At 42.4% G+C, this 19133-nt stretch overlaps 1 protein-coding gene across 1 annotated transcript in view; it reads left to right on the top strand.

Annotated features, from left to right (window-relative positions):
- The first annotated feature begins 2956 nt into the window (after positions 1-2956).
- FARSB (phenylalanyl-tRNA synthetase subunit beta) overlaps positions 2957-19133 on the top strand; it is a 71919-nt gene continuing 55742 nt past the window's right edge. Inside the window, exons 1-5 of the mRNA XM_019445802.2 lie at positions 2957-3086; positions 9120-9175; positions 12457-12611; positions 14835-14904; positions 15515-15630. Of these exons, the coding sequence (XP_019301347.2) occupies positions 3029-3086; positions 9120-9175; positions 12457-12611; positions 14835-14904; positions 15515-15630 (455 nt within the window). The 5' untranslated portion in view covers positions 2957-3028. The remainder of the gene's footprint in view (positions 3087-9119; positions 9176-12456; positions 12612-14834; positions 14905-15514; positions 15631-19133) is intronic.

The raw sequence follows: 19133 nt of genomic DNA on the forward strand, positions 1-19133 counted from the left end.
CAAAAACAATCGTGCTCGCCCAGATCTACGCAGGCTCTCCTGTCACGTAGCAACGGAAGAACTGGATTGTCTACACATGTCTGAGGAGGCAGAGGAACTGCACGTGACTGTGTTCTATAGGAACCTTGTAGTTTTTTCCCTCATAACAAAAATATACTTGCTAATTACAGTTCTGTTAAATACAAAGGGTACAGTGAAGGAAATAATCTCACCACCTAAGACAACTACTGTTAAGAAAAAAATTAAGGGGGTAGCTCAGTTGGTTGAATTTCTGCTCGGGTCATGATCTCATAGTTGTGAGATCAAGCCCCGCATCAGGGTCAGCATGGAGTGTGGAGCCTGCTAGGGATTATTTCTCTCTGCCTCTTCCCCACTTGTGCCTGTGTGCGCGCTCTCTCTTTCTCAAAATTAGTAAACTTAAAAAAAAAAAGAATTATATTTGAGACTAAAGTGGAAAAAATAATAATGATCACATGTCTTGTTTCCAGTTTGGGTTTTTTGGTTTTTGGGTTTTTTTTACAACGAACAATGTAACACTGAACATTTTTATTTGCTCACCTGGGGCACCTGGGTGAGAGTTTCTCAGAGAAACATTCCTGGGAGTTTAATGGCAGTAAGGTATGCACAGGTTCTGCTCTTCTAAGTAAGGCCCTATTTTCCAAAGCTTATACTTCCAATTCTTGCCAACATTTAGTTTGGTCAGACTTTCACGTTTTTATCAGTCTGGTAGGGGTGAAAATGTATTTCCTTATGGGGCACCTGGGTGGCTCAGTTGGTTGAGTGTCCAACTCTTGATTTCGGCTCCAGTCATGATCTCACGGTATATGAGTTCAAGCCTTGCGTTGGGCTCTGGGCTGACAGCTGCTTGGGATTCTGTGTGTCCCTCTCTCTCTCTGCCCCTCCCCCACGTGCTCACTTTCTGAAAATAAATAAAACATTAAAAAATATTTCATTATAATTTGAACTTGTATTTCCCTAATTTCCAATGGAAGGAGGACTTTTTGTGTGTGTATTGGCCAGTCCATCTTTTGTTTCTAGGAAATGCTGCCATCTCATTCTTGCTCTCCAGCTGGCTTTAAAATTAGACAAAAGAGGCACCTCCCTACAATTTGTGATATACACTCTCGTTTTCCAAGTGTCTTTCCTATCAGTCAGCTGAGCACCTGTCATGAACACTGGTGTTCTAGTTTTCTCTTTTCCGTTAGAATCCTCTAAACATTCAGTCCTAGCAAAGGTACAAAGGATGAAAAAGCAGGATGGACGCATTGGGGGATACAGGGAGATGAGAACAGAATTCCCCTGGTGGTTTGAGACAAACAGGAAACTGAGTAGGATAGATGATAATGACAGCTGCCTTACTTCTAGGGCCTAGGACTTAAGCATGTTAATCATTTATGAGCATTTCTGATCCTTAGGATAATTCTCTAAGGTGTATATTATCCCTGTTTCGTAGATAAGGAAAAGTGAGGTTCAGAGGCAACAGAACACTTTGGGGTTCCCAGAGGAGAGCAGGTCAGCATGCAATAATTTATGAAGTCCTTTATTTGTTAATTGAGAGCTGAGTACCAATTTGGCAGAAGATTTTGTTGGGCATGATGTTTGCTATTGACCTCTGCCAATCGGTTATGTTGGGCACTGGGAAGGGATTGCCCGCAGTCATGGAGGGAAACTAATACAGTGAAAACTTGCTTGATGGTAGTCAGAGAGGCCTAAGTTCCACTCCCTACTGCCTCCCACCTGAATGGCTTTGGAGGCCTCACTCACTAAATACTAGAAAGGATAAAGGCAGGTCTCCCTCATGAAAACGCCTCAGCTCTGCCTTGAGAGGTGAGTGACTCCATTTGTGCCTCAGTCTCACCATCTGTAAAATGGGAATAATGGGTGCCTATGTTTGTATATTAGTTTCCTGTAACAAGTAACCATGAACTTGGTGGGTTAAAACAACAAATTTATTCTCTCACAGTTGGAAGCCAGAAGTCCAAAATCAGTTTCACTTGGCCAAAATCAAAGTGTCTGTAGACCCTCCAGGCCTGCTCCAGAGGTAAGGGAGAGTCCATCATTGTGATGGCTGCTGGCATTCCTTGACTCGTGGCTGCATCATCACAATCTCTGCCCTCACGGTTATACTGCCGGCCCCTCTGCTGTTTCTGTCAAATGTCCTTGTGCCTCCCTCTTCAAATGATGCATGTGATTGCATTTAGGGCCCATTCTGATAATCCAGGATAATCTCTCCATCCCCAAATCCTTAATCTGCAAATACCTTCCAGATGAGGTGACATTTACAGGGGCCAAGAGTTAGGACCTGATATCTTTGAAGGCCTCTATTCAGCCTATTACATTTAGGGTTGTCATAAAGAGGAAATCCGCTACTGATGACGGAGGACTGAGCACAGTATCCGCCAGCAGACAGCACTGCCTAACCATCAGTTTGTCTCTTTTTCTAAAAATGTCTCTAAGACCCTGTGTCTTAAAGGGCTGCTGCAAGGCTCAAACCTAGAGTACAAGGGAGACTGTACGTAAGCGCGAAGATTGAAGCCCAAACTGCGGCCTGACGGTTTCTCCAGATCCCACAGCTCAGATTTGCACATTTTTCTCCGTAGGCTGTCAGAGACCCCTCCCGCTCATCTTCTCACCTCCCCAGGGAGAGGATGCTCCACCTCCAGGCCCCGCCCCCGACGTGCCCCCCCTTGTGCCCCTCCCACTAGTTTGGCGTCCTCCGCCCATAGTGGGTTGGAGGCGTGAGGGCCTTTGCAATCTGCCTATTCTACTGCCTATCATCAAATCGTAGCACGTTGTCGCCAATGTTGTCTCCTTTCTCAGCCTGCACGTTATTCATACCACGCATATGGATTTAAGGAGTTTAACTGTCGCAATTTACGTGCCTCCAGATGAAAAACGAGGCAGAAGCTGTTGGGAGCCGACTGGCAATATTGAAGGGAGCCCGCACAAGAGGGAGCCGGGTCCTACGTGCCTCGCGCGCTGAGCCCCGACCGGTTCACCGCGCAGGCGCAGTAGATCCCGACTCGCCATGCCGACTGTCAGCGTGAAGCGGGATTTGCTCTTCCGAGCCCTGGGTCGGACCTACAGTAAGTGCGGGCGCCGTGGCCTGGCTTTGTGCCTCTGCTCCGAGGCTGGGACCCCCCCTCCCCCCTTCAAAAGGCCTTCGTGAGAACGTTCACGCTGCCCGGCAGGTTTTGGCCTCGGGTGGTCCGGGTAGAGACGGGGATGTCTGGCGGTCGAAGTGGCCGGGCTGGGCTGAAATAGCCTCTCCCAGCCCGCCTTGCCAGGGCTGGTGTTGCATCATTCGCACGTGCCAAGCTGGCCATGTCATTCGTTCAGCAGTCTCACATGGAGCATCTGTTGCGTGCTTCGTGTCGGGGGATAGAATAGGAATGAAGCTCTGGGTTGCATCCCGAGTGCAGCTAGTTGAGCGCGACAAGAAGAGCTCTGTAGGAACAACATTTATGAGGCATTAGGGGGTAGAAGCTTGAGCAGGAAGTGGTGGCATTCTATCTTACTTTATTAATGTTTTTTGAGCACCTGTTAGGTGCCAGGCGCTGTTCCTGGCGCTTTGGGAATACAGCGGTGCGCATGACACGTAAGGCCGCCGTTCACGTTCTGATGACGGAGGCAGACAATAATTAACCAGCACACTAATGAACTGATTCTGGATTATGTTAAAGGCTATCGGGGAAACAAAAATACTGTGCTAAGAACAACGTTAGATAGGATAGTAACACCTGAGACCTGTATGACGACGAGGAGTCTTTACCGGGCGGGCTCAGTCTTCATGCTACACTTGGTGTCTTTTTTAGTTCTGAAAACATCCCCATTTAGAAAAGGGAGGAAACAGTGCAAATTATCAGCGGCCATATGGTTGTAGCGGTTGAAATGATAGCTGTCTCTCCCCATAGTTATCAGCTTATATAAGGGCTGTGGCAACTGATTTGTGAGAACTATTTTTGGATTTTAAGGTTCAGTATAAGAGAGACCTAGTCGGTGTAACAGGTACTGCTGCCTAGAATGTTACCACGAAGATAGCTTTTAAAATGTTTCTAAAGTCGCAATTTTAGATACCACATATTCTTCAAGTGTTATTCTTTGTCGGGTTCTGCCGTAAGTCCCTGAAAATAGAGGTAATACTTTTTGACTTCTGAATTCAGCTCTAATTCCCTACACTGTTTTATTTTACAATGTGCTTATTTATATTTCTTAACCCATTCTTCTAAACCATGTTCTTACTAATGGTATATGCCTGAATTATACACGATGGTATGGGGCAAATATTTAAGACATCTGTGATCAGTTACCACCCAAGTATCCATTTCTGAGAAAGTAAAAAATACTCTAGGTTTTTAAAATGGTGAGATTTGTCATCTATTTACATCTATTTGATTTCATAGATTCTCTAGCGACCCCTCCCATGTTTTTCTTATTGAAAGTGATCAGGCAAGCTTGATTTCACCTCCCCCCGATAAGTATCCATCAGCTAATGACTCAAATTTCAGAGGGGTGCCCGGGTGGCTCGGTTGAGTGTCCGACTCTTGATTTTGGCTCAGTTTATGACCTCGCAGGCCATGAGTTCGAGCCTTGCATCAGGGCTCCATGCTGACAGTGGAGAGCCTGCTTGGGATTCTCTCTCTACCCCCATCTCCTGTCCCTCCCCTGTGCATGCATGTGCTCTCGAACACACACACTCTCTCTCTCTCTCTCTCTCTGAAAATAAATTAAAAATAAATGAACTTAAAATTTCAGTCATGAAGGTTGATGTTACTGAGGTGTACTTAAGGCAGGTTAGAAATACCAGTTTATATTTCCTGTATTTTTTCTTGAAACTTTATTGGGTTGAGGTCAAAGTTGGAAAAGCATGTTTAGCAAAGCATCTAGTTTGCAAGTTAGAATGGGTCCCTCTTGTTTCTTACCCTCTTTTTTTTTGTTAGTCTTCCTCACTTTTTATTCTCAGATATTCAGTCTTTGGTATGCACATTCTATTTTTTTTCAGTCCTTCCAAGGTTTGCTTTTTGTCCTAAATTCCATTGTTTCTCCCTGTCACTGCCTTCACCATCTCTTTGCTTACCAAGGAGATTTCTCAAGCTGCTTTTGTTCTGGTCCTTTTCCTTCTCTGGGGCCGTTTTATCTCCTTAGTCTACCTTTTTATCACTTTTCTGCTCAGGTGTGTTCCTTTTGCCACAGTTAACATTTTCTTGTTAACTGATTTATTATCACTGTTCGGTTCTGCTCCTGCTCTGCCTTGGTGTGACTGCTGACGGGACTGTCAGAGCCACCTGTATATGTCCTACAAACCTCTAAGGGGTAGTCACTTAGATGTGTTGTTTTGTTAGAATTATTAATCACAATTTTGTTCTTGTTTCGAAGCACGTGAAATACAGCGGATAGGAATAAAACAAATTGTATAATGAGGCATTGAAAGATGCAGTGTTTTAACGGTTCTAAACTAAATGGTTACTGATCAAATTGTTTTCTATTGCTGCATAATAAATTACCCCCCACATTAGCAGCTTAAGATGGTCGTGTGTTTTATGGTTTCTGAGGGTCCAGGAGTGAGGAGTGGCTCAGTTGGGTGGTTCTGGCTCTGGATGTCTCATTATGTTGTCCTAAGGGTGCCAGGTCTGTAGTCCTCTCTCCAGGCCTAACTGGGGTTGGAGAATCTAATTCCAAGTTCACTCAAGTGGTTGTTGGCAGGCCTCTGTTCTTTGCACATGTTTGGCCAGAGACTTCAGTGCCTCTCGCTAGGACTGCTTGCAATATGGTGGCTTGTTTGTCCCAGAGCAAGAGGTCCCAAGAGAGCAGGTAATTGAGTGTTCAGAGTGATAGAAGCACATGTCAGAAGTGACATGCCATCCCTTCTCATATTCTTTAGGTCACACAGACCATTTCACAGTGTGGAAGGTGACTACACCAGGGTATGAATACCAGGAGGCGGGTAGTTTTGGAGGCTGACTGCCAGTCTGCCCTCTGCCCCCTACCCCCACGGTGATTCATGCTCCTCCCCCATACAAAACCTACTCACCCCTTCCCAAGGATTCCAGAAGTGTTATCCCATCACAGCAGCATCTCAAAATCCAGAATCTCCTCTAAATCACGGCCCGGTGTGGATGAGGCTCTTCAGGTGTAGTTTCTTAAGTACAGCGGCTTGACTATAGTTTCTCTTGGTCTCAGAGACCAAAGAGATGATCTGCCCAGCCGACAACTAACATCCAGCGGGGAGAGAGGCATAGGAGGACCGCTATACACATTCCTCGTCAAAGGGGAACATGGGAGACACATTCTGAAATTGAACTGGCACGTGTTCGACTCTCTTGATGAGGTCTCAAGGCCTAGGATCCTTCTCCATGGCTTTCAGCCCTACCCTCTGGGCTCTTGGCTGCGCTCTCTGAGTGATTCTTATTTTTATGGGGGAAAGAAAGCACGTGTCTTACATCCGATTAGTTCTCTCTACTACTTGCCAATAGCCTTTGGTGGTTCAGAGACTTCATTTTGTCCTCTCTCTGTCCCTTTCAGCTCAAGCTTGTAATGTTTCTGCCTATATATTTCTTTTAAAAACTTTGTGGGTCTTCAGTGAGTTTTGCTAGTTTCCATTTCATTAGTGAGAAGCCATGGCACTCACAAATTTCTGAAATAAGGTGTTTTGTACCTTGGATTTGTACTGATACAGGGCCCTTGATTAAGCTCAGTTGTGTGACTGAACTTGTGAGGCACAGCCTTAATTGATAATGCCTTTTTTCTGAATGAATAGTACCTTTGATCTTTTTGAGTCTTAAGAGTTTACAGTCATATCCTTGATTTCATCTTTGGACCATGCTTTCCTGGCAATGCTCTGGATTTACTGTTTGCTCAGAAGTCATTTCTTTATCTTAGTACCATTTTATACCTTAGGAGACTGAATTTTTAAAACCGTCAAGTCCTGGCTCCTTTTTAATGGCCTTTACTTTGTCTCTTCTCTCATAAACAGCAAGAAAAAAAAACCAAGCGACACCTACAGCACTGGTTGGGAATCTTAGTTACATCACCTAGTTGAGTAGGTACATTTTCTACAGTGTGCATAACCGGGTAATAGCATTGCTAAAGTTTTGCCTTTACATAAAAAGGATTCCCCTTTGCCAGTTTCTAGTAACACTGCCTCAGGCTCCTCCATATCCTCACCTGTATCCTATTAAAGACTATGAGGCTTCTCGTTACAGGCACTTGAGGTTTTGATTTACACTTTCCTCAAAGCCTGCCTCCTGGTTCCAAAGCCATATTCCCACGTTTTCCCCGTTTTGTTTTGGCATCACTCCACTTCCAGGGACTGAAGTCTCTATCGCTGCATAACGAATTACCCCAGGATGCAGTACTGTAAAACAAGTGGTGGTTATTTCCCAGTTATGTTGTGTGCGTGTGTGTGTTTAATTTTAGTTAACACGCAGTGCAATAGTGATTCATCACGTAACGTACAACACCCAGTGCTCATCACAAGTGTCTTCCTTAGTACCCATCACCGGTCTAGCCCATCTCCCTATTTCACAGTTTTCTGAGAGAGGGACGGAGGAGTGGCTTAGCTGGGGGGTTCTAGCTCTGGGTCTCTGACCGGGTTGCCGGCAGGATGTCAGCTGGGCCTGCAGTCGTCTCCATCCAGGCTTGGCTGCCTGAAGAGTATGCTCCCGGGATCACTCATGTGATTGCTTCAGACCTCAGTCTACACAAGGGCGTGAGTACCAGGAGGTAGAGATCACTGGGGACATCTGTTGTTCTTCGCCCCAGTTAACGGTATCCACACGGGAGACCTGGGGGTCCTAGACTCTTCCTGCTCTCACCTCCCGCCTCCCATCCGGTCACTGAGCCGTGCAGATCCTGCTTCTTTGACCTTTCCCACATTCTTCCTTCCTCATACCCACCGCCACTCCTTTAGTCAGGCCCTCACTGTGCCTCACTTGTACTGTTAGGGAAACCTCCCTGCTCCAATCCATCCACCACCTTGCTGCCATCCTTTAAAGTGCAGATCTGATCCTGCTTTTGCCCAGCGCAGAATCCTTCCGTGTAACCCCCACCGCCTACAGGCAGGACAGAGCAAGTCCCTTGGCATGTTGTGAGTTCTTTTACTTGTTGCGTCCAATTTCTTCCTGACCGGAACCTTAGGCTTCATCCATACTGAACTTTTCCAAATTTGCCATGGTCTTGTCCCACTCCTCAGGTCTCTGCCTAATGAACTCATCCTTTCTGTGAAGCCTTAGCTGACTTTAAGTGGATAACGGCCGCCTTCGTGCCACCTCCGTACCTTGCACTTAAAACTATGTTTACGCATCTGATTTCTTTACAGAGGAGTAAGTAGTAGGAGTTGTTTTATTTTTGTAGCCTTGGCACCTGGTGTAGCCACCTGCCACGTAGTAGGTTCTTGTAAATGTTGAACTGAAGTGCATTGTCAAGATCAGAATCTTCAGACCGGCTTTTCACTAGAATATACTGGTAATGATGGTTTGTGTTCAATTTTTGGTAACAAGAAAGTCCCTCAAAATGCCGTATGAGGTAGTGGAGGGAAGCAGAATGTAACTAAGGAAGAGAACCGTTAATTGTTGCAGACCTAGTACGTTTTAGGGTGCTGTGGCAGGTCTGTTACCTGCATAATAATGTTGAAAACTTTCCCAGAGTTCCTGCTATAAATAAATGGCTGTAAAATGCTACTTTATGGATGAGGCCTAGGAGTCAGGAAGTTTACATAAGGTGCCAGTTCTTAGAACCAGGAAGTGGAGTAGTCAAACTCTGGCCCGGCCAGCCGGGCCGCAAGGCCTCAGGATTTTAAAGGATAGGACTTACGTGACATTATCCCACTGTGTTGGATCTGTGTTTCGGAGCCCACTTTACGTTTGATCCCTACCCAAACTTCCCAGTGCAGGTAACCTGATTCTCTAGTTGATATTAAATGAATCAGCCCTTAAATAGTCATTTGTTTTTAATTTTTTTTTTTTTTTGTCTCTTTTGGTTTTAAAATGGTGCTGATGCCTGATATTTCATATGCTTGGTGTAAGGCAGTTTTAAAAGAAAATGCAGTTTATGTACTACTCCCATTTAAGCTGAACAAATTAAAATTAGCAATAAAATTAGCAATCTCCTTTTTTTTCCAGCTGACGAAGAATTTGATGAACTGTGCTTTGAATTTGGTCTGGAACTTGATGAAATTGTATGTATTGAATATTTTTTCAATAGTTTGTGTATAAGCGCATTTTGCAGAGGTCTACTGTATTTTGTTACCTTATGGTTAGACTAACATGGAATATTCGTGGGCTATGGTGATTGCTGTGTTCTTGGTGTTAAGGGGCTAAGCTTCAGTTCCAAGAGAGTCTGTTGTTTTCTTTAAAATCTCAGAGAGGGTTTACATGTTACGTTGTCACCTGAAGTTATTGGGCTAATGCTGGGGAGACGGATAGACCATCTCGAGTAACCCCAGAATGAGGGTGTGCTCCTTTGCAGTGTGGTGCCTTTTTATAAATTATGGAAAGAGGCCTGGGGAGCGATGGAAACGTTACTTTAGCCAGAGTTTATGTCTCACTGGCCTGTGGTTCCCCCTACTTCTCTTCCTCTGCCCTACTGTACCTTCCTCTCTTCCTGTTTAACCAATGTTAATTCATTCCTCACTCGTTACTGTATACATTGGCCTTGTAAAATGATCTTCTGTTTTTTGAAGGGCTGCCTGTAAAAATCACTATGAAGCATATCCCTAGTCTTTCAATTATTAAATAATTATTAAATTAGTATAATAAAATATTAATAAAAACATCAAATATTACTATAATATTAAAATATTAAATATTAGATAACATTTGCAAAATATATTACTCATGATCATGTAATAGACATTGTATTTATAACTAAAACGATTTAATATTTCTCTTGTAATTAGTGTTATTTTTTCTTACACCTTTTATCTTCTTGATCTCTGCAGTGTTACAACACTGTGAGGCTAAATCTTTAGGCTGACGTGATGTAAATTGATTTGCCTTGTTTTTTCTGCTGCTTTAACTGATGTTACAGGAAACCTTTGTTTTGTTAATGAGCATCTCTATGCTTGAAGTTGACTGAGATTTTTCTGTTAAATTGCTGTGATAATTACACTTGGCTTATGTTTGAGGCTGTGTGATATCTAAGCATTGGACTAGATATCAGAGAATCTGAGTAATAGGTTAAGCTCCCACATTCACTAGCTGGGTAACCACTGACAATTAAATTACATCGCTTCTCCGGGCCTTCTTCTCATGTGTGAAATAAGGGCTGGACTATACGATTGATGTAGACCCCTTCCAGCTCTGAAATTTCTGTGGTCTTTGATTTCAGTAAGATTTTTATTAGCCCTCACAGACCCAGTCTTCACATACAGTCCTAGCATGATCTGAGATCCTGAAATGAAAGATTTAAGCTGGTGTCTTTTTTGCAAAGGGAGTAGGCCTTTCTTCTGTAATTCAGAGGTCTTCATTTCTCTGCTTCCCACATTTTCTCCCCTTTTTCATAAGGGTCCTTTCTGAAATGCCACATCTCCTATGATGGCGGAGATAAGGACGCAACATGAAAGGAGGCAGAGGGAGGAGGAAAAATTAGAACTTAAATAGAGCTCGATCAAAGGGGGTCAATGAAATTGCTGTTTATTTTTTAAATTGAAGTATAATTAACATGCAGTATCTTATTTCAGATGTACACCATAGTAATTCTTATCTTTCTTGACAGTGGTTTATCTTTAAGAATATCTGTTACTGGGGCACCTGGGTGCTCAGTCGGTTAATCATCTGACTCTTGATTTCAGCTCAGGTCATGATCTCATGGTTCGTGAGTTCAAGCCCCACATCAGGCTCCATGCTATCTGTGAGGAGCCTGCTTAGATTCTCTCTCTCTGTCTCTCCTCTCTCTGTCCTCTCTCTCTCTCTCTCTCTCTGTCTCTCTCTCTCTCTCTCTCTCTCTCTGTCTCTCTCTCTCTCTCTCTCTCGCTCTCTCTCTCTCTCTCTCTGTCTCTCTCTCTGTCTCTCTCTCTCTCTGTCTCTCTCTCTCAGTCTCTCTCTCTCTGCTCTCTCTCTCTCTCTCTTCTGCCTTCTCTCTCTTCTCTCTCCTCTCTCTTTCTCCATCTCTCTCTTTCTCCATCTCTCTCTCTCCTCCATCTCTCTCTCTCTCTCTCCATCTCTCTCTCTCCATCTCTCTCTCTCTCCATCTCTCTCTCTCTCCATCTCTCTCTCTCTCCCATCTCTCTCTCTCTCCATCTCTCTCTCTCTCTCATCTCTCATCTCTCTCTCTCCATCTCTCTCTCTCTCCACTCTCTCTCTCTCTCTCTCTCTGCCCCTCTCCCACTTGCTCTCTCAAAATAAATAAACTTAAAAAAAATTTAAATCTGTTATTATCTGCGGTAATGTGGCGTTTGAGATATTCTAAGCTTTTGGCCACTGTATTAAAATTATTTTAGTGGTATTTCTTCTCTCTTCTCTCTCTTGGTTGCCTTATTCTTGCTGTTCCATACCTTTTCTGTCATTAGATTGCTTCCCATTGTGTCTGTTATCTCTTCTCATTTGTACCACAGCTTCTCATCGCTTCATACTTTTTTGTTTTTGTTTTATTTTTTATTTTTATTTTTTTGAAAATATTTTTATTTATTTTTGAGACAGAGAGAGACAGAGCGTGAGCAGGGGAGGGGCAGAGAGGGAGGGAGACACAGATTCTGAAGCAGGTTCCAGGCTCTGAGCTGCCAGCACAGAGCCCGACGCGGGGCTTGAACTCACAAACTGTGAGATCATGACCTGAGCCAAAGGTCGGACGCTCAACCGACTGAGCCACCCAGGTGCCCCTGTTTTGTTTTTTTTTTTGTTTTTTTTTTTAATACTCTCATTCACATGGGTGCCTACTGGATTTAGCTTTGAGAGTCATTATAAGCCCTATTTCTTTTACTTGGTGAATCATCTTGACTTTGCCTCTTTGGCACTTTTCGTTGTTGTTGCCCTCCGTACTTGGTGATGGTGTATTTTCTTTTAAATCCAGGGTGGGCAAACTTTTTTTGTAAAGGGCCAGATAGTAGCCTTGTAGGTGGTGTAGTCTCTGTCACAACTCAGATGTTGCAGTATGTAAGTCACAATAGGTGAGATGTAAACAGATGGTCCTGGTGATGTTCCATTAAAACTTTATTTACAAAAACAGGTGGCAGGCATGATAATGGCCAGTGGGCCATAGTTTGCTGACCCTTGCTTCAGATGAATTAGTGCTGTTCTGGAATGACTGAGGATGCTAGATGTCAGAACTCAGCAAAAATTGGAGTATTTTCTGGTGCTGTGATTGTAACACTTAATACTTTTATTTTTGTTGCAAATATAATAAACACATTTTACTGCCGAAAAGAACATGTATAATGTCGTTACTACTTTATAGCACTGATTACTACTTTTTCAGAAGAGTTAACATTTATTTCACTTTATTTTTTGGGGCTTGTTTTAGACTTCTGAGAAAGAAATCATAAGTAAGGAACAAGGTAATGAAAAGGCGGAGGGAGCCTCTGATGTTGTTCTTTACAAAATTGATGTCCCTGCCAATAGATATGATCTTCTTTGTTTGGAAGGATTGGTTCGAGGACTTCAAGTCTTCAAAGAAAGGTAAGAAAATATTTAGTAAATACTTTGCTAAGTTAGGTTTCTTTTGCCTGCATTATCAGCAACCTTAAGTCTTCAGAAAAAGACTTGCAGGACAGGTACACAGCATTGGGGGCTGCATAGAGAGAGGCTTGGAGAGTAAGATTCATGCAGATTATAGCCATCTGAAAATTTGCATATTGAGTCCTAGCCTTTTATTGTGGGAACATATTTAAAACTGGAGTGGTTAATGATTTTATGGTTTCTTAAAATTTTTAGTGGGTTCATGTGAATTTCCTCAGTAATCCAGTTGAAGTAGATGTTGGGAGGAAAGTAGAGGTGTCAAACCTTGATACGCTGTTTGCTTGAGAACTCTAAGAAGACTCAGGAGTGGAGCTTCCTAACTGGAAAACTGAAAGTCTTGTGATGGCTGTCTGACCGTGGGCAAGTTAATTGGCCTCTCTGATTTTAGTCTCCTAGTTTAGAATGGATTTTTTTTTTTTTAATTTTTTTTTTTAACGTTTCTTTATTTCTGAGAGACAGAGACAGAGCATGAAGAGGGGAGGGGCAGAGAGAGAGAGGAGACACAGACTCTGAAACAGGCTCCAGGCTCTGAGCTGTCAGCACAGAGCCCGACGCGGGGCTCGAACTCACGACCGTGAGATCACGACCTGAGCCGAAGTCGGACGCTCAACCGACCGAGTCACCCAGGCGCCCCAGAATGGATATTTTTAAGTCCCCTTCCAACTACTCATGTAATGAATACAGAAAGTAGTGAATATATAAAGTGAAAAAGAGGTGAAACAGTAACAGCTATCAAAAATAATTATTTTTGGTTTTGATTACGTATGTATTATTTGGTTAGCTGCAAAAGAATAAGAGCCTCTGGCCAGTGGGCTAGATTCTACAACTGTGAGGTTTCAGATGACTGATGGGTGTGGGTGAAAGGGTGATGATGAGGCATTTGGTTTAGATGGTTAAAATTTGGAGGGTGACTCCATTCATTCTCTCTGCATGACAGATCCTCTTTATTTTAGGATCAGGGATGATCCCTTAGAGTGCATTTTCCAAATCTGCTTGATTAGAATTTTCTACTCTTAGCAGGCACCTCATGTGATACTTATGATCAGACAAAATTAGGAGAGTGACTTGCTGCTCAGAGTGTGGTCTGTGGACCAGCGTACTCTCTCTCATCTGAGAGTTGTTAGAACTGCAGAATCTCAGCCTGTCCTCAAGACCTGTTGAATCACTCTGTGGTTTAACAAATTCCCCACTTGACTATAAGCGCTTAAGGTTTGAGAAGTACTGATTAAAACAGTAGTCCCCAATCTCTTATAAGAATTACCTGCACTGTGCCTTCAAAATATACCATTTACCAGGCCTTTCCTTGAATATCCTGATTCAGTACATCCAGATGGAACCAGGCAATCTGTATTTTTTTTAAAGTTTGTTTGTTTATTTTGGCAGAGCTATAGTGTGTGCAAGTGAGCACAACCGGGGAAGGGGCAGAGAGAGAGAGAGAGAGAGAGAGAGAGAGAGAGAACTCTAAGCAGGCTCCCTGCTGTCAGTGTGGAGCCTGATGTGGGGCTTGAACTCATGAACCATGAGATCATGACCTGAGCTGAAACCCAGAGTTGGATGCTCAACCGACAGAGCCACCTAGGCTCCCCAGGCAATTTTTTTTTTAAACATTTTTTTTTTCAATGTTTGTTTATTTTTGAGAGAGAGAATGTGTGGAGGAGGGTCAGAGAGGTGCTGACAGCAGACAGCCTGATACGGGCTCAGACTCACGGACTGTGAGATCACGACCTGAGCCCAAGTCAGACGGTTAACTGACTGAGCCACCCAGGGGCCCCAGCAATCTGTATTTTTAATAAACCCTATTTTTCCTAGAGGTTCAGAATCTCATGGTTGGAATAAAGCTTAAAGGTTATTGAATCTAGTTCTTCAGCTGATGTAAATGCCCCCCTTTCCCCCCCCCCCCCCCCCATGGCTGCTTAGTGTTTTCTAGCCTCTGCTGATCCTGCATTAGTAGGGCTCCCCTATATCTAGGGCATCCTATACCATTTTTGGACCACTTTAAATGTTAGAAAGTTTGCTTTTTGTTTTGCTATTCAGCCTAAATTTGATTTTCTTTAACTTCAGCCAGTTGTCCTAGATCTATTCATTTTATATACTTTTACACAGACTACAGCTGATGAAATGGTTTGGTGAAAAATGGGCAAGTTTGTTTTAATTGCCTTTTAGGATAAAGGCTCCAGTGTATAAACGGGTAACACCTAATGGAGAAATCCAGAAATTGATCATCACAGAGGAGGTAATAAAGATAAATTCTTATTTTCCTTCTTAAAAAATTTCCTTGGTGTATATATTTATAAGGTGGGGAGGAAAATGAAACAAAGCTGACCCTCTGCCAAATATAATTTTCTTTGATCATTTGCTAAAAATGGACGTATATTTAGCCTCTAGCTCTTAAAAACTGTCAGTTTGTTCCCTTTCATTTGTCAGTAACAGCAAAGCATCAGTTTTCCTCAATAATTTTGGAAAATAACACCCATGTGTTTATTTAAAGTACTTTGAGATATAATTGTTTAAGTTGTGATACATTAATAAAATTTACAGAAACTTTGAGGGGACATCACCTTGGTAAAAACATCAACTATGAGAAAACTACTTAAAGACACTAGTTTTTTCTCAGTTATTTAGTAAATTTTCAGAAATTTTGCTGACATGTAAATTCCATGAGAATGATGACTTTGTCTCTTGTCACCACTCTATCTCGGATTGAATGAATATATGAATATACATGTTATACGTGTTTGCGAATTTGTGATACTATCAAGAGTGCAGATAACTTTGTTTTACAAGACGTTATTACAAAGAAAGGCCCTAGTCTGGACTCTATCTAACGGCCTGATGCACTGCAGACAGCAAGAATACGCCCTTATGCTGTGGCTGCGGTTCTCCGGAATATCAAGTTCACTAAAGATCGATACGACAGCTTCATTGAACTTCAGGAGAAACTACATCAGAACATTTGCAGGTTTGTCGTTGCATCTTCTGTCCTCCTTACCTTCCTCTGTCCCTTCCCCCCTCTTTTTCCTTTTTACCCTTTTCTCTCTCTCTCTCTCTCTCTCTCTACCCCCCTTCCCTCCCTCCTTCCTTTCTTCTTCTGCAGATTTTTTCAAAGCGTTTCTAAATTAATCTGTGAGAGTAACAAGCTTAAATTTGCTTAGCTAAATTGCAATCAGTTTAAATTTTACCAGACAGCTATTTGTTACTGCTTATAAACAGTGCATAGATGGAGAAACAAGAGCTCTATTGGGAAAACTATATGGAGAAGAAATATCTAGTCCTAGAGATTTCCTTGGTTTTTATGTTTGTGTTATTGTCGTTTGGTTCAAATTCTTAGTAGTGCATCATACTACTAAATGTTAAATGGTGGTAATTTGAAGTATGACCTGTCATTTTAAAGTGGAAAAATTTTGGCTTGGTGTCTCTTGAGTATAATAAATTTGACAGATGAAACTTGAGACTTCTAAGTAACTGAATTTTCTTACTTATTGGACATTTCTATTCATCATTTCCCATATGCTCCTTTAGCGCAGTGATCTTCAAACCTGTATAATTCCTGAACTCCTAAAGGTCAAGGAGGGTAACAGTGGGAGTCTTTGAACTAACTTCAGCATTTAAAAAATCCTAATGGAAGTAAATGATATGTTTACGGATAAAATCAAGCTTTAGCTAACATAGCAAGGTTTTTTTGTATTGGTCCTGAAATGTATCAGCATATCTCATGCTGATCAAAAGGTATGATTAACAGTTAGAGATGTCTTGAATAAAAATAGAAGAATTTATTAATTGTGCTAATTGCAGTTTGGTAAACTGGAGACTAGAAGAGGCTTTTGTGTAAGCGATGGGGAAGGGGTGGAGGGGACCCTGGATGTTTTCTTCTGGGATGAAATGTTTTAAAAATAAAACATCAGTAGGTCTCTATTTCCAGAAACATCTTTGTTTATGTGGTAAAAGAAACTTTTTCAGTTTCTAAATATTCCCAGTTCTGCTGTAAAAATAGTCTGTGTGTTAGCTTGTTAACGTCATTATTAAGCAAAGCAATAAGAATTTAAATATCTCAAATGAACAAAACAAGAGATTTCTGACCAGCATAGGTATAGCTAGTAAGTGGTTGAGCCCGATTATATGTTCTGGACATATATGTTCTGGACTTTATTTGAAGAATCTATTTTTAACTAAATTGGAAGGCATTTCCTCACTTAATTCAGCTTTAACCTCTGTTTATATGGTATTTCTGGGAATCATGAGCTTTTTCTACCGGGAGAAACAAACTACATCCTGATACTCTGGTGTGTCAGTGTCCTTACCTGTCAGTAAATCTTAATTAACCTCCTGCATGGGCTTTGGAAACTTTTTTTCAAGAAATACACTCATTTCATTTACATTATCAAATGTATTGGCATAAAGTGGTTCACGATGTTTTCTTAGAGAGAGAGAGAGTGTGTGTGGAGGAGGGGCAGACGGGGGAGAGAGAACAGACCAAGCCAAGATGGGGCTTGATCTGAGGCGGGGCTGATCTCACAAATAATGAGATCATGACCTGAGGGGAAATCCAGAGTAGCTTAACCGCCTGAGCCTCCCAGGTGCCCCTCTTAATGTCTGTAGTGACATCACCTTTTCATTCCTGTCTGTTCCCTTGATCACTGTGGCTGGAGGATCGATCGTATTGATCTAAAAAACCCAGCTTTTGGTTTTATTGACTTTTCCCCTCTTTGATTAGGTTCTGTGTAGGGCAAACTGCTAATCCGGAGGCAAGACCTTCCTGTCTACTTGATCCCTTCCCACAGGAAACAGGTTTTCAGTCTGCACGGACACTGTTCTTCCGATAGTTCTTTCTCTGTCCTCGAGTAACTTCCTCACGTGTGTGCGCTGATCAGTACTCAGCAGAACCCTTGAGGGGGTTCCTCTGCAGATGTGCAGGATTCTGATAGCGCTGTCCACTTCAGTACTGTTTCCTGTCAACTCCAGCAGTCTTGGTCTCCCCAGACTCCCCGTTACGTCTCTTCAACTCAGGAGTCTGCTGATCTCCAACCCTGTCCCCCTTCCCTGCCTTACAGTGTGGAAACCCCTCGAGGCAGTAAGCCGGGCAGTCGTGGGGCTCCCTTCATTGATTTGCTGTCTGTCAGGGATTGCCTTCACTGCCTCATGTCCAGGGCCACCCATGAAACAGTTTCCTGTATTTTGCCCCTTTTGTGGTTTCAGGCAAGAGTGTAAATCTAGTCTGTTATTCCGTCTTGGCCGGAAGTGTCCAGTGAATTTTTACCTTTTTCATCTCTAGAATCCATTTGGTTTCTTAAACAAAAACAAACTTTTTTTTTTTTTTTTTTTTGAGAGAGAAACAGTGTACAAGCAGGGGAGGCGCGGAGAGAGAGGGAGACAGAATCCAAAGCAGGCCCTAGGCTGCGAGCTAACAGCAGAGCCCTAAGTGGGGCTCTAACTCACTGACCATGGGATCATGATCCGAGCCAAAGTCAGATGCTCAACCCACTGAGCCACCCAGGTGCCCCCTCTTGGCTTCTTCTTAAGTGTTTCTTTCTTTTTTTTTTTTTAATTTTTTTTGCTGTTATTTCCTTTTCTGCTCCTTATGTGTATATTTTCCCCATAATTCTTGAACATTTTTTATGGTAGGAGCTTTAAAATTTGCATGGTGATTTGACAGTCTGGGTCATCTTAGCATTGGTTTTTACAGACTGGTTTTTTGTCTAGAGTAGGAGTCCCATTTCCCTGTCTTTTGATTGCACATCGAATGTTATGTTATGGGTAAGGTTCTTGATTTTCTCTGAGGAGTGATTTTGTCTTGCCAGCAAAGACTTTTGAGTACTTAGACTCAGATTCAAAACACTTAGCTAGGCGAGACCTCTGCAGTTGGCAACCACTGAATCTCCCACTCTGTTCTTTCAGCTCTCCCCTGCTTTTTCAGGGCAAGACTTTACAATTTTTGCCAGTATGATAGGGAAATCTTGATTTCCAACTTCTTTTTAGTTTGCATATTTTCATATATCTGGGATATATTTTGTGTCTTAAGGGGTGTCCTACTCCAGTTTTACACATTGTCCTGTATTTTCTTTTGAATAATTTTTGTAGTTCCTTCTGTGAGTGTATGTGTGTTCATCTCTTGTTTTTCCAAATGCATAGCTCTTTGATTCATATGGAATTTATTTTTTTGTGATGGGTTTGAAATCAAAATTTAGTGACCTTTTGTGGGATACTCTTAGGATTAAGGAATCATTACTATCTTAAAAACACACACACACATGGACCTTCTTACACATGGCTTTGAGTTAATGTATCTAAACTTATGGAACTGTGTATTACAACCCATGATATTTCTGGAGTTACTACCTTCCGGAAGCACATAACTCAGAGTAAAGTAACACTTCTTTGTGCTTGTTATCAGTTTTATTTCTTAAATTTCTTGTTACCTGTCTTGAAGGGGTGACCAAGATTTATTTCTTACAACTTTTGAAAACT

This window comes from Panthera pardus, unplaced genomic scaffold (assembly GCF_024362965.1).
Source record: "Panthera pardus isolate Hobbes unplaced genomic scaffold, ASM2436296v1 HiC_scaffold_10, whole genome shotgun sequence".
Classification (NCBI taxonomy): Eukaryota; Metazoa; Chordata; class Mammalia; order Carnivora; family Felidae; genus Panthera; species Panthera pardus.